Below are 15,488 nucleotides of genomic sequence, written 5' to 3' on the forward strand. Positions count from 1 at the left end.
TGTCAAAAAATAAAAATAAAAATAACAGTATATGTCCTCCGAATTTATTGTTTATTTTACCCAACCTGCCTATAAAATTTTAAAAGAGGCTTGGTTTAGGGATTATAAATTAATTTACTCAAAATAAAGAGAAATTGGGTGGAAGAGACGAAAAACTCAGTAGGGCTAAAATTTGCGGTTACATCTGCATATTTCTCAGCAGGGCTAAAATTTCAATTTTGATGAGCAGGGATCAACCAACTACGAAGCCAATTGAGAAAACAAACTTTTTCTGCAAGTTGAGAAAAGAACCCAAAGGAAGGTTGGAATCTAAAAGTCATGCTGACTACTGGGAACTGCCAAGTTGAGAAAAGAACCCAAAGGTAGGTTGGAATCTAAAAGTCATGCTGACTACTGGGAATACATCGTTGTTGCTTATAGCTATAGCTCAAGAACAAGTAGAGGTAGTAAGTACTCAGCATTTACCCATGCTTTATGCTACAGTGTGTGTGTGTGTGTAACACTGCTATCGCTCCATGTCCCAACCTTCAGTTCTGGATTGAAAGTGAATTTAAATAGATGCCCAAAACAAATTAAACTAAATGGTACAACTCAAAAACCGCGACCCCTCCGCTTTATGTTAGGTGGCGTGCCAATGTATGATACAGCGTGTTCCCTGTTCAGTATTTTGACAAGTGATGCAGGATGCTCAAAATTCACTCATACTAAATGGTACGACTCAAACCGTGACTCCTCCGCTTTATGTTAGGTGGCATGCCGATGTTATGAGGTACAATTTGCTACAGAGCAATGTATGATGCAGCATGTTCTCTGATTAGTATTTTGACAAGTGATGCAGGATGCTCAAAATTCAGTCATACATAGGGTTAAACTACCATTTCCGTATTTGCCCCCAAAAAACCTACCATTCCAGCAGGTTTTGTATTCCTCAATCATTAAGCACAAATAACCCACGGTAAGAACCCACACAAACCATCCATGTCCACATATTACACATTATTGTTGATAAGAAGAAAGAGCATCTGAAAAGCAACATTAACGAGTGTTCCCCAAATATGAGCAGATGCATGGGTCTTTATTCAAACCCAAAAGCAATACTCAAGTATATGCAGGCATTACAAACTTCTTGTCACATAACTCACATTACCAACAGATCAAGATGAAATTAATTGTTGCACCCTTCCGTCCTCAAGGGCAGGCTCACAATGAACGGCTACAGAGATTCCTGCAAGAATGAAACAAGTTTTCTTAAAAACTATATTTCTCTTTCCGCACGGGCAGAATCTTTCTAAAGAATAAACTCAATTTTCATAATTAAGGAATGTTTAGAAGTATCTGAGTCAAAGCCACATGCAAATATGCAATCTATCTTGGAGCTAAAGATATTGCCTGGCAACTTAGTTTCTTCTACTTCCAAGGATACCGATGACTGGTACATTCTATTTTCAGAGATAACATATCGAAGTTTGTTATCATGCTACATTCAGATGAAGAATACGGTTCAAGGAATTAATATGATATCATCCCTTGGAAACATACCATCTTCTCAATGGTCTATCAGAGACTGCATTAGGAGAAAAATATAACATTGGTCTTGTATTGAGTTAAGTTTTGCAATACTGATGAGAAAAGAAAACGACTGAAACCAAACTTCATCACAATTGAGTATGGATCTGTTAAAGAAATTCGATCCCACATTGCTTCGGTATGGAATGGTGATTACTTAATATAATATTGGGACCTTTCCACCTAATAACTCAAGCTTTTGGAGTGGATATAAGATTTTCACAAGGTGTCAAAGCAGGGCCATTCCACCCACTTTTTAAAAATTCATAATCCACACCCCAAGATGACACATCCAACAAAAAGGCTGCATGATGATAAACTCACAAAGATGCTACATCTACAAGCTATGGAGCACGGACATGAATACGGACACGGGACACGACAATTCTAAAAAACTGGGGATACGGACACAGCAGGGGACACGCCACGTATAGATATATATTATTTATTTTTCATTTCTTCAAACGTTTAAATTGGAAAATGTAAACAATGAAGTGTTGAACAACTTAAGAGATCAAATTGCCAAATCATCACAAAGGAGCGGAACAACACCGATTGACAACAGTTGGAGAAAAGAACCCTAATAAAAAAACACACACAAACTAAACCATCAAAAGAAACCCTAAAGTAATTCTTTTCTCTTGATTCCTCGCTTGATTTCTCTCATTTTCTTGCTCACTTTGTCTTTATCTTCCGTCCAGCCACTATGGCTGGAACTTAAGACTCCCATTCTCCTATTTTGGAGGGTTCTTTGCACCATTCTTGTCCTAAGGGCGGTGTGTTCTTGGGTTCTCCGTTGGCTACGGTTTCATCTCCTAAGGTGGATACTATTGGTTTGCTTGAAAGGGCTTCTCTGCCGAGTTCTGATCATCTGATGGTGGATCCTTCTGAATTCTGATGGTCCTGCTGCGCGACAAATTAAAGAGTAGAATGCCGAAGTGAGGAAACTTGGGAGGAATTTGGAGGACAATGAGCGACTAGTGAATGCAACTAGGGTTTCTTCCCCTGCTGTACATAACGGTATGGTTTCTGGAATTCAAACTGTGTCTTGGGCGTATAAGGTAGCTGGAGGAAGTCCTGCTTCTTTACGCATTCACCTCCAGTACTTTTCTCCTGTTGTGGCTAATAATAGGAAAATTGTGAGCCCTCCTGAGGAGGTCGCTTCTCTAGGTGAAGCTAGATGGAAGGACTGTGTTGTAGGGTACTTTGTTGATAAGAAATTATCCTTTAAGGCTGTTAATTCCATCACTGATAAGATTTGGGGTAAATATGGGCTTATTGATGTTCTGTCTAATGAAGAGGGTTTCTATTTTTTCCAATTTGACAAAACTGGGGCTTATAGGGAGGTCCTCAAGGCTGGCCCATCGCATTTTGGGGGCAGGTTGATAATGCTCAAACAATGGCAGCCCCAAAATGTGTTTACAGAAAGACCAGTTACAAGAAATTCCCCTTTGGGCCCAATTCTATAATGTTCCTTTGGAACTTTGGACAGCTGAGGGATTGAGTTATGTGGCTAGAGCCGTAGGGATTCCTCTATATGCAGATACAATGACTGAAACGTATCAGAGGTTGAATTACGCCAAGATTGGTGTGGAAATAGATGTTAATGCTGAATTGCCTGAGAGCTTTGATGTGGTCCTTGCTAATGGGGCTTGTTATACGATTAAAGTTTGGTATCCCTGGAGATCTCTTAAGTGTGCAAGATGCAAAGTGTTTGGCCACAAGACCTGTCAATATGTTCCAGACTTCCAGTAGTGGTCTGGAGGAGGCCAATAATACGGTTTGGGTTGTTAAGGGTAATGGTCTGCCTTTGAATCCTCCTACTGCTCAGGAAGTGGGTTCTGTGGATCTGCCTGTTACTGGTACTGCTGTGTATTCTGTGGAAACCATCACTTGTCCAGAAGTTTTGGGTTTTCTTGATGGTAATGAGGTTGTAATGGGTAATGATACTATTGAGGGGAAACGTGGGGAGTTTTTCACTGGATCTCCAAGGCCTGTGGGTACTTCTGTTGAGATTGGTTTGGATAATATTCCTGTGGAGAAGGTTTTGGGCAATGCTTCTAGTACAAGTGATGGCAAACTATTATGCTACTAATTGCGTTTCTATTCTTGTAATCCCTCCGTCCCAAATTGTTTGCTCAGTATTCCATTTTGGGCGGCCCCAAAATGTTTGCTCACTTTCTGAAATTAGCAACAAAGACTTGGCAAACTACCAATTTTACCCTTTCTACTCCCTTTTCACTTTTGAATTGAATAAATACTCATTTTCACCTTTGAAGGGTAAGTTTGGAAATTTGTACACTTCCAAAGGCTTTGACTTAGACTCATTAAATTGGAGGATTTCCCGTAGTGAGCAAACAAATTGGGACGGAAGGAGTATCATTTTCGGTAAGCCACGTTATCATTAACTCCAACAGAGATGCACACATTAATCATCTACACCAATGCATAAACCTTTATCTCTAGCATGTTCACCCTAAACACAAGCCATCGTAATCTTGACCTCCGACAATAAATTGAAAGCACATAACCAAGATATAACAGCACCAATTTCAAAATTCAACAAATTCCAAGAATCTGAACCACAGAGCTATCCAAAAAAAACCATTCCCCAATTCCAAGCAATTTGCACACCCGTGCACACACAGAGACACACATGCCTAGCACAACTCTACAGTATAAATAATAGGGTCTGTCTCTACTTATAAAGAAATGTATGTCAAAATATAAAAATGTAAAACTTACAATTTATTTGGAGGTGGAAGTGGAGGTGCCATAGGCATCATCTTGAAGCAGTTCATCGTAGGGATCGCGCCGGCCCGGGGCCTGGCTAATCTGAGGGTCCCAGAACAGCTGCGCGTTGTGGCGATCGAACGTCCAGAAACCGTAGGGACGCAGAGGAAGGCTCCACATCTCCTTGGTTTTGTTGCACCGATCCTTTAGCGTGTACAGATGCTCCCTGAACTTTCGGTCTCTCTCCTTCGGGTCCTCCATCATCCTCAGTATCAAGTTCTCAGCGAACTCCATTATGAACCCCATATCGAATCGCCCTTATATATACAAATATATGTACCTGAAATAGATCAAATTGATGTATATGCACGCACATAAGCCCTAGGTATCAAACTCGAAACCCTAGCTTCGGAATTGAAATCACAAATGTTTCAGGATACAATTGAAATTCAAGTGGAATTTACCAACGGTAGAGGTAAGAGATCGATCGCACAGATATGTTACCCGTTTGGAACTCGCAGTTGGACGTGCACAATGTGAATGGAAGGTAGAATATAGCGTGAGCCTTGGTATTCGCAGGTAAAGATTATCACGCAAGGAAAAATATGTTTTACCTCGTTCCGGATTTCACAAAAATTTTAAAAAATACTCATAAATTTTTTAAATATTATTTTATGGGACTTTATAAAACATCAGTTCTAAGGGACATCGGTAAATATTACTTTTAGATTCATAAGAGAGAACTGAGCAGTTTCGCCCTACGAATCCAAAAGTAATACTTATCGATGTCCGTTAGAGTTGATTTTTTATACGATCCCATAAAATAATATTAAAAAATTTATGTATATTTTTCTAAATTTTTATGGGATCGAGAATGGGTCCAAACGCATTTTTTCTTGCGTGATTCCTTGCAAACATTATTTGCGAAAATCAACTCCAACGGACATCGGTAAGTATTACTTTTGGATTCGTAGGGCGAAATTGCTCAGTTCTCCCTTATGAATTCAAAAGTAATACTTACCAATGTCCGTTGGAGCTGAATTCTTCTAAGACCCCATAAAATAATATTCAAAAACTTATGAGTATTTTTTCTAGATTTTTGTGAGACCCGAAATGAGCCCAAATATATTTTTCCTTGCATAATTCCATGCAAATCTTACATGTGAATACCAAGGCTCAAGATAGTGTTTTGTAAGAACAGTGCTACCTACATAGACATTTTAGAAATAGATCATGCACAGATCAGTGTGTGGGGCCACACAAAGGATCCGAGCCGTTTATTAAATGTAAAATATTTTTTCAAAGACTCCCGTGCAAAATCAGCTGAATCTGATACTTATGGATACTTGATCCAATCATCTAACTTTTCATTAATATTTTAGAATAATGAAAAGTTAGACGGTCGGATCGAGCACTTATAGGTATCGGATTGCGTTGATTTTTGAGAAGGCTCTTGAAAAATGTTTTACATTTAATGAACGATTCAGATTATTTGTGTAAAATCCATAGTGGGCCCCACTCACTGATCTGTGCAAGATTTGTTTCTAAAATGTCTATGTGAACAGACTTATTAGACTTAAAATGGAATGTAAATTTAAGAGACTAAAAAATGGAACATGAATTCAAGCTTTAAGATTTGTAGGGAGAGAACTGAATGAATTGAATTTGCTGGGTAATATGCACCTATTACTAGGAATAACGTATCAGTTCCTATATCTTACTTTGGGTGCAGTTAAATGCAACTGCGAATTTTGCTACATGTAGCCAATTCATAAAAGGAAATATTTGGATTCCTTCTTATGAAATGGCTACATTTAACAAATTCGCAGTTGCAAATAACCTGCCCCTTACTTTTCTTTCCTTTACATCCGGGAGGACAGGATTGACATTGAATTTTTTTGTACAGTTAGCTCACCGAACCAGGTTGGATCACAAAACTGGATTACACGAGTCACTTTGTTTGGTTTTTCTTCGAGAAATATTCTCTTTAAATTTTTTAATTGTTTCGTCATCCGTATTTTTGCCTCTTTAGTGATTTTTTTATCGAATTTTTACTTATTTTTTTACTTTTTGAATATATACAGCGTACCTCAATTCAAAAAGTAAAAGGATTTGTTAAAATATTAAAAAAATGACTAAAGAAGAAAAAATACGCAAATTTATAAATAAAAAAAATTCAAAACTGACAACTAAAAATAAAGTGAGTATATGTCCTCGAAAAGTAGATTACAGGTTCAACTGCAGCTCATTGAAAAATCCTGTTTTGTCATTTTATAAAGATGCTCTTGTTTAGTTGTTTTTTTCACTAAAACTAGGGCACGACTATTTGCAGCACTTTATTTTCTTCCATAGCCTACTATATTTCGGTAAATGGTTGTCGAAAATCATACATAACATTTCGGTAAATAGCTGTTGAAAACAAGATTATATTTCGGTAACTACATGTCAAAAATGTGTTCAACTTTCGGTAAACAACTGCTGAACATACATTTTCAGTAAATAGCTATTGAAAAAAATATTATATTTCGGTAATTGGATGCTGAAAATATATTTTAATTTCGGTAACTAACTGTCGAGTATAATTGAAAATTTTTAACGGTTTATGGGAGAAAATAAAGAGTTGCGAATAGCAGCGCCCTAAAACTAAGGTAAGTACTTACTTTTTCAGTTTTTTGTTGTCTTTATTACAGCATAGGTCCTCCGAATTTGTTGTTTTTTTATCCCACCTGCCCATAAAAGTATAAATAAATTTCAAAAGAGGCTTGTTTTGGGGATTATAATTTAATTTACTCAAAATAAAGAGAAATTGGGTAGAAGACACGTCAGAGAGACGAAGAACTCAGTAGGGACAACTGAATTAAACCAGTTCAATTACGGGTACCGACCAAGGGTGCACGGATCGATATGTGGAATTAAATTTTGGGTCTTACACATATGATACAAGTCATTCATTAATTTAAAAATAACTTTTCGATAGGGGCTTGAAAAAATCAACTTAATCGGATAACTATAAGTATTTGATATAATGTTCTAATTTTTCATTCAGAATTCACGATCTTATATTTTGAATGAAAAATGGAAACTTTGAATCAAACACTTATAGTTGTTGATCGAGCTGATTTTTTTGAGATCACTTGAATAAAATTATTTCAAAAGTTAATGAATTATTTATTTGAATTCTAGGTGGCCCCACATACTGATTTGTACACCTACTAAGGCAGAGTTTTTTAAATTTTTTTGCCTAAAATATTTTCGGTTGTTTTTTACTTTTCGCTACTTTTTGTTGAGTGTTTTTTGGCAATTTTTTGGAATAATCATTTTTCTTGATGAGAGGAATTATAAGAGTATAAAAATATGAACCGATGTTAATAAAAGTTAACGATACTTCAGTTAAAAAACCCAATTGTTTGAACCTTTTTCGTTTTTAGGTGTACATTTTTTTTTTGGGCTTTTGGTAATACAGTAATTTTAAACTTTTTAGATTTCTCTCTCATTGACATGAGTTATTAATCCAAAAAATATTATACGAATCTAACAAAAAATTTAAAAAAACAAAACTGAAAAAAAAGTAAAAAAGTTTAGGAGAACTCAGCCTAAACTACCCGCGTAAGAGCATCTGCACGTGACTCTTTAAACAACTCTCTAAACTAAAGTAAAGAGAAAAATGAGAAAATGGACAAAAAATGCCCCGCACGCCTCTCTTCCTTCCTCTTTCCTTTGCAAAATAAATAACTTTACTACAGTGACTCTTTTGTTTTCACCCTTTTAACTATTAATTGAGTAGAGAAATGTGAGAATAAATGAAAGAAATATAAAATTATGAATATTTAATTGAGTAGAGAGTGAGAGTAAAAGAGTTTGATGCAGTAGACATTTTAAAAATGAATAGTTAAAATAATACAGTTAATTTTTAAAGTGTAATTTAGTCCAAAATTTAAAGAGGCCCGACGCGGATGCCGTAATTAATGCAATTAAAAGGAGAAATTATCTGTTCCCGACAGTGCAATTACATTTTGCCCTTTTCTCTGTAACGATATTATCCCAAAGAGCTATCCGAAACTTGTATCGATACTTGATATTATAGGACATCCAACTCCTCCAAATCCTGAATCTGTGAATTCACTTGCGCAGAGAGAGAGAGAGAGAGAAGAGATGGCTCAGATTAGTGCTTGTTCTCTAATCAGTCCCATGGAATCTGCTAATTACCGGAAAGGTAATCTTCTCTCTCCACCCTACCATTCATCTTTTCCCCTTCATTCTCATTCCCGCACTATAAACCCAAGAAGTTCTACTCCTTCTGCGACCATCATCAGCCAAGCAAAACGCCAACCCAATTTTGAAAGAGAAATGCTTCGGAAAGAAAAACCCAGGTCGAGGGATCTAAGGGTGGAGCAAGGTGTTCCAACCATTGTCAAAATCAGTAAGGCGTTGACGATTACTATGAAAAAGGGTAAGTACAGCACGGCTCTTTCTCGTTTCATCAAGTTGCAGTTACAAGGCATTGAGCTCGATTTGTATACCTTCAGCATTGCAATTAACTGTTACTGTCACGTGAATCGAGTTGGGTTTGGGTTCTCACTTTTAGGCAGCATCTTTAAAAGCGGTTACACGCCAGATGGAGTTATCTTCGGCACCCTGTTAAATGGACTTATTGCGCAAGATAAAGTTGCTGAGGCTCTTTCTCATTTAAACAAGTTGCAGTTACATGACATTGAGCTAAATTTGTATATCTTCAACATGGCAATTAACTGCTACTGTCGCGTGAATCGAGTTGGCTTTGGGTTCTCGCTTCTAGGCAGCATCTTCAAACACGGTTACACGCCTAATGAAGTTATATTCTCCACTCTGTTAAATGGACTTATTGCACAAGATAAAACTGTGGAGGCCGTGGAGTTATTTGAGAAAATAGTCAAAAAGGGTGAAATCAAACCCGATGTGACGATATGGATCGTTAATAAATAGGCTTTGCAAAATGGGAAACACGGGAGCGGCTATTGGTTTTCTGAGGATTGCGGAAGAAGGAGGTTTAAAACCTAACACCATGGCATATAGCATGATCATTGACCGTCTTGGCAAGGATGGGATGGTGGATGCCGCTGTCAACTTGTTAGTAGAAATGAAAAGCAAAGTTATTCATGCAAATGTTGTCACCTATACATCCTTGATTGATGGCCTATGCAAACATGGCAAGTGGAAGGAGGCTACAAGAATGCTAATGGAAATGGCAGATGGTCGTATTTCACCAAATGTTCATACATTAACTGTGTTGGTCAATGCACTTAGCAAGCAAGGGATGACAAAGGAAGCAGAGGAGTTACTTGACAGCATGGAAGGAAGAGGTGTGTATCCTAATGTATTCACATACACTAGACTCATGGAGGGATATAGTCTGCAAGGCCGGATGGACGAAGCAATGAGATTGCTAAATGCCATGGTGGATAAGGGCATTCATCCTAACACTCATTGTTATACCATTTTGATCAACGGAAATTGCAAGAACATGAAATTAGACGAGGCCGTGCAACTCTTCCGAGAAATGCCTCTACTAGGTTTGAAACGTAACGTTGTTACTTTCACAACTATATTGAACGGTATGGTTCAGATAGGTAGATATACTGCTACTCAAGAAATTCTTAATGAGATGAAAGCTGCTTGCCTAACTCCTGATACTAAAACTTGTGGTCTCCTGTTGGACGGCCTTTGTCAAAGTGGGCATATTGATGAAGCAATGTTCTTATTTCACATGATGGAAAAAGGGGTTTAGGGCTCGATATTGTTAAGTACAATGTGCTTGTTGATGCGTATTTCAAGAATAAAACACTTGATAATGCAAGGGATGTTTTCACTATACTGCCTTCCAAAGGGTCATGTCCTGATGATAGGACCTCCTTGATATGATTCAATGTCTTTTGAGGAAGGCCTCCTTGATGAAGGTGCCTGCGGAATGATGTCTCTTACACGTTGGCATTCAGGGATTTCTTAAACATATGAAGTCCTTTGAGGCCTTTTTACTCCCTGAGGAAATGATTGGAAAGTGGGGTTTTGCCAAATGCATCTACTGTTTCCTTGACTGCGGAATTAATCAACTAAAGGACTAGACCGCGCTTAATAAGTGATAAAGAAGTTTGCACCAAGGAGTAGACAATCAGCAAGACTTTGAGTTAAGAAGGTTAAGCGGTGAAGGTACACTTACATCTATATTTAGCAGAAAACATAGCCAGTATTGTGGTTAACTATTAAATGTTTTCCTTACTGATCTCTTATTTAAATGTGAGAAAACCGATGGCTGTTCTCTGTGCACCAGACATGTAGCTTACCGAATCAGTTGTGACACGGATGGGAATGAATGCTACGAAGGCTAGGGTCGAGAGGTGTCAAACCAGAAAGAAAGATACTGGTCATCCCTTAATAGATGCCTAAAGGGCACAAAACCAAAACAAGAGATAGAGCTGGGGTTAAAGATGGCACGGTTTCCGCTTTCCCAGTTTGGTTTGGTCAGATAGTCTACTTCGTTTATCCCGAAGCAAATGAAGCATCCGAGCAAGCATCCCCTACAGGCCGAGATACATAGCGCCTATCTCTATTATCCCATGATGATGCGTATTTCTGCGTAGCAGACTACTTGTACATATATGTACATATGATAAAATAGGACTGTTTTTGAAAATATGTAGAAAATTCATTGGTTTAGATTTAATTTGTCCTAAATTGATGGAGCATATAGATTTTCACATGTCCATCAAGTGTTTTGATTGAGATTCATTTCAACAACGACCAGGATTTACACAACTCAAGTTTTGCCTTCCGATAGGCCGTTGTAAAACCCCCATGTCGATCCCATTCCTATCACAAACCCACCTCTTTGGTCTCTTCCTCTCTCTCTCTCCAAATGAACCTCTTTCTTTCCAGTTGTTTTTCTCTGGATTGCTTTACTCCATGGCTCATTCCATCCCACCCACATTAATTTCTCTCTATAATTGGAGTTTGACCCCCCAATCCCAACATTTCACACCTTCCTTCTGTAAGGATTGAGAATCCCTACAGTATTGTGTAGATTTCTGGCGATGTCCAGCGGCGGTGATTGCTCTTGATAACACGACTTCCTGTACGTAACAACTCATCATCGGCACTCAGACTCAAGCTTTGACAGAAAAATTTAGGCAGTTTCGAATTTGATTTTCTTGCATTCTCATCTGCGCTCTCTTCACCTATGTCCCAATTATAGTTTCAGTTATTGATTGGGTTATTTCCTATTGAATCTAGATTTCGAGTTGCGTCATTTTCTTTGTGTTTTCTTGTTTATTGCTGTGAGGTCGTGGTTATGTTTCAGTTCTGTTTTTGCCTATTTCCAAATTGAAGGACGCACATGAAGTTTTCAAAGTGGCATACTCCAAGCCACCCTCAAATTAAACATTTTTTTTTGTTCCTCTTTAAAAGGAAATGGTGATGCTACTTATTTTTGTTTCCGATTCTGAGAAAATGGTGAAAAGAACTACTCCATATAGATGTTCTACAAATATTTATACATGGAGTATGCATCTCTTTCACAACTTTTGAGAAAAGCAAGGAAAAAACATTTTCTTCCCCTTGATTTCGTCCTTTGGCTATTTCTATTTGTGTATGTGTTTTATTCATTGAAGTTCTGATGTGTACGAGTGAGGGTGATTCTATGCAGACAAAAAGTTGCAACTGTCTATTTCTTGAAGACTTGAACTGATGATCTATCATTTGATGCGTCATAGACGGTACTAGTATGAGCCACCACTAGGCCCATCATACTGGTCAGGTTTGATTCTCACTTTTGGCATCAAGTACACTGTCTTAGGCTTCGATAATTATTTATTTCTATGCTTTATTCCATATAGTGGACTAACGTCTTGAGTCTTTACCCATCCTGTTGGGCATTTAAATAGAAATCGTGGTCTTCAATTTTTATGTATCAAAATAGTGCCCATATTGATAAATGATAATGATACATGACATTTCGCAAATGGAACCTTCATTGCGCCTCTCTGACTCTGTTATATCATAGTAGAATCCTTGCTCTAAAACTTATATAGTTATATCCTTGTTTATCTTTGCATTTACATGAACTATACCATCTATTATTGATTTATAAACTGGTGTACGAAATGATTTATCTATTTACTTTTGAACTTATGCTGATTAAAGAGCATGCGTTTCGGTGCACACCGATTATCTACCCGAACTTGTAATTCCATTCAAGAACATATTGCGCCAATCTAATCGTCCTCTCTCTTTCTTTTTCTTTTTTGTTGACGTGGCTGTTCTGGAACTTACAATTTTTTATAGAAAATATTTGAACTTTATAATTCAGAAGTTTAACTTTTGAAGGTAGAGACTAGAAATTCACAATCGCGTTTGAAGATAATATTCTAAGGGTGTAAAGTGTTTCTTGTCCTTCAAAACTTGAGCAAGCATATCTACCTATCTATCTATACATCTAATAAAAAACAGAACTGTTTGCCTACTTTTTATGGCTGAAAGTTCCCAAGTTATTAGGAGGAGACAACAATATCTAACCTTTGCAAACTGTTGTTTCTGGTTTAGATAGATAGATATGCTGTTGCCCAAAAGATTCTTAATGAGATGCAAGCTGCCAGCCTAATCCCGAACTAAAACTTGTGGTCTCTTGGTGGACGGCCTTTGCCAAGGCGGGTATATCGATGAAGCAATGTTCTTGTTTCACATGACGAAAAAAGTACTGTTAAGTACAATATCCTTTTTGATGCATATTGCAAGAATAAAACACTTGATAATTCAAGGGATCTTTTCACTGTACTGCCTCCCAAAGCGTCATGTCCTGGTGATAGGACCTCATTGCTATGATTCAAAGTCTTTTGTGGAAGTTGTTGCCTGAGGAATGATGTCTCTTAGATAATATCCTTCTGGGAGATTTCATCGACCTTTTGGCTTTTTTAGTCCTTGATATGATTAGAAGGGGGTTATTTTGCCAAATGCATCTACTGTTTCCTTGATTGTGGATTTGACCTTAACAAGAGGACTAGACCGTTCTCTCAAAGCTGTGGAAGAAATTTGTGGAAAAGAATAGACAATTACCGAATGTACTTGAGTGAAAATGGTTAAGCCGTGGAGGTACACCTACAAATATTGCCGTTATAATGTTGAACTCTTATGTGTTTTCCTTATTGGTCTCTTATGTATGTGTGCGTAGCGGAATATATATGTATGGAAGTTTTGACTGATCTCCTAGCATTAACTATTAAGTTTGAAGCCGTAACACTACTTTTCTATGGAAGCCTGTAATGTGTGTTGTTTCTCCTTAGCTTTTTGGGCTTTTTTGGCGTTTTGTCTTATTCAAAAAAAAAAATTGCGTTTATTAGTTTTTCGCCAAAGCCATTACCACTACCCCAAAGGTACACTAGAGAAATGTTGCACTAATGGCATAGAGGTTGTTTTCTAGATAAAACTCGGATCAGAAAAGTTAAATTTTGTTACTTTTACCCAAATATTTTTGGAAATATTCAGGATAAAGGCCAAAAAATAAGAGGAACGGGGTAAGTGAAACCCTTATATAGGTGGGTTTTATTGCTGGAAAATATCCTTCTTCACTAGGTTGCACATTGCTTTTTGCATACAATAGTAGTATAAATCAAAAGCATGTTTGAATGTGTTCATGCATTTGAGGGTCCGATTGATATTTAAAACATTAAGCACAGTCTTGTATGTAAATGTTTCAATCTGTAAGTATGTACAACAACAACAACAGAATCCATGTTGTCCCCAATCATTGGAGGTATGGGCAGGGGAGGATTGGAGACAGACCTAACCTTTGGCAATATGCACAAAGTGGTTGCTCTCAGAATACCACTGAACAGTAGCCCCCCCAATACCTGTTTTGCTGCGAGACCATGCCCACTAATCAAAGCCAAATAGCATCAGAGAGGGCTTGTAAGTATGTAAAATGTATTTTCTCGCTTTAGTTTTTTTAGTAACGTTAATTGTTGTTTACTGGTATATTCATGCGAATGTCTTCCCTGTTTTAGATAATATGGTGCTGGATAGTGTATGAGCTGATTTCTATTGTTTGAATCAACACAATGGAATTTATATGCAAAACACTATCCCTTGAGTGGCTAAGAGTAGAGAGCTGAGAGGCATTTAGCCCAAAGTATGAAATTCAGGAATGAGAAAACAATAGAAGGTTTGTTTTGTGCCTTATGTTGACCAACATACTAATGACTCTTGCAGCACAAGTTTCCTTGTCCGGGCGACCTAGAAACTTGACAATGATCAGACTGCAAAATGGCGATTTCTCTTAGTGTGTCTGAGCTGGTTCCTCCTTGCGAAGTCTTCCCAGTGGTGATGGATATTCAGGAACTCAGTTGACAGGGGAACATCAAGTTGGAATGTGTAAGGAGATCTGCTAACAAGGTGGCTTCTCTAGCAGCAAAAAGGAGGCTTCCTCGGTACTGGGTATCTAATCCCCCCTCCTCTTTAGTCAGTTTAGTACTTTCTGATGTGTCCTTGTCATCTTTGTAGCCCTTTGGACAGTTTTGACCGATCAAAAAAAAAAAGAAAAAGAAAAGACTCTTTGAAGCCTTTTCTCGGAGTATTGTAATTCACATTTTCCAAATGGGAGTCGTTTACTCGTATTTTTCAATGAAGGGGGTTTGACTTCTTGAGAAATCACAACCACCTCATCTTCAGAGATTGTAGTGTTTGTCAAATTGTCTTTGAAGCCGTTTCGGAAACCTTCTTAAAAAATAAGTACTTATTTTGCCACTTCTCATTAAAAAATAAGAAGGGTTATTCCACAAAATTCAAATAAAAAGTTTCTTTTCACATTTTCAAACTCAAAAATAATGCAAATGAAAAAAAAAAGTTCAATTTTTTTTTTGCACCGTATTAAATATCTCAATGAGATCTATCAAACAAGATCCATAGTGGTAGGAAAATTATTTGCGTAAACGCATAATTTTTGAGTTTGAAGTTGCCTTATACAAAAAATAAGACTATTGCTATGATAATGGGCGCCGGCGGAGGGAAATCGTACCAGCGGCTACACCGGGCCGTATCTGACCACCGGACGGCCGATCCGAGCCGTCCAAAAATTCTTTAAAAAAAACGAGGGGACCCCCACGGGAATCAACGGCTTCTGAGGTGTGTAGAGTGCTTGATCCGAGCACCCCTTTTCCGTGTAGAGT

At 37.6% G+C, this 15,488-nt stretch overlaps 1 protein-coding gene across 7 annotated transcripts; it reads left to right on the forward strand.

Moving 5' to 3' along the window:
- Window positions 1-8,323: 8,323 nt before the first annotated feature.
- Window positions 8,324-14,980, forward strand: LOC131324487 (pentatricopeptide repeat-containing protein At1g12775, mitochondrial-like). 7 transcript variants are annotated; one of them, XR_009199366.1, is made up of 2 exons: window positions 8,324-13,416; window positions 14,533-14,980. XR_009199366.1 is itself a non-coding variant. In XM_058356465.1 (2 exons), the coding sequence occupies exon 1, from the start codon at window positions 9,272-9,274 to the stop codon at window positions 10,061-10,063; it is 792 nt and encodes a 263-aa protein (XP_058212448.1). In that variant the 5' UTR covers window positions 8,330-9,271; the 3' UTR covers window positions 10,064-12,085; window positions 14,533-14,980. The 7 variants fall into 7 exon arrangements, 2 of the variants coding, with proteins under 2 accessions (XP_058212448.1, XP_058212447.1); XR_009199365.1 differs by having other exon boundaries at window positions 8,324-13,026; XR_009199367.1 differs by having other exon boundaries at window positions 8,324-12,085; window positions 12,871-14,980.
- Window positions 14,981-15,488: the final 508 nt, after the last annotated feature.

This window comes from Rhododendron vialii, chromosome 4a (assembly GCF_030253575.1).
Source record: "Rhododendron vialii isolate Sample 1 chromosome 4a, ASM3025357v1".
Taxonomy (NCBI): Eukaryota; Viridiplantae; Streptophyta; class Magnoliopsida; order Ericales; family Ericaceae; genus Rhododendron; species Rhododendron vialii.

Coding starts and splice junctions, on each gene's coding strand:
- LOC131324487 (XM_058356465.1), top strand. CDS start 9,272: ATGGGAAACACGGGAGCGGCTATTGGTTTTCTGAGGATTGCGGAAGAA.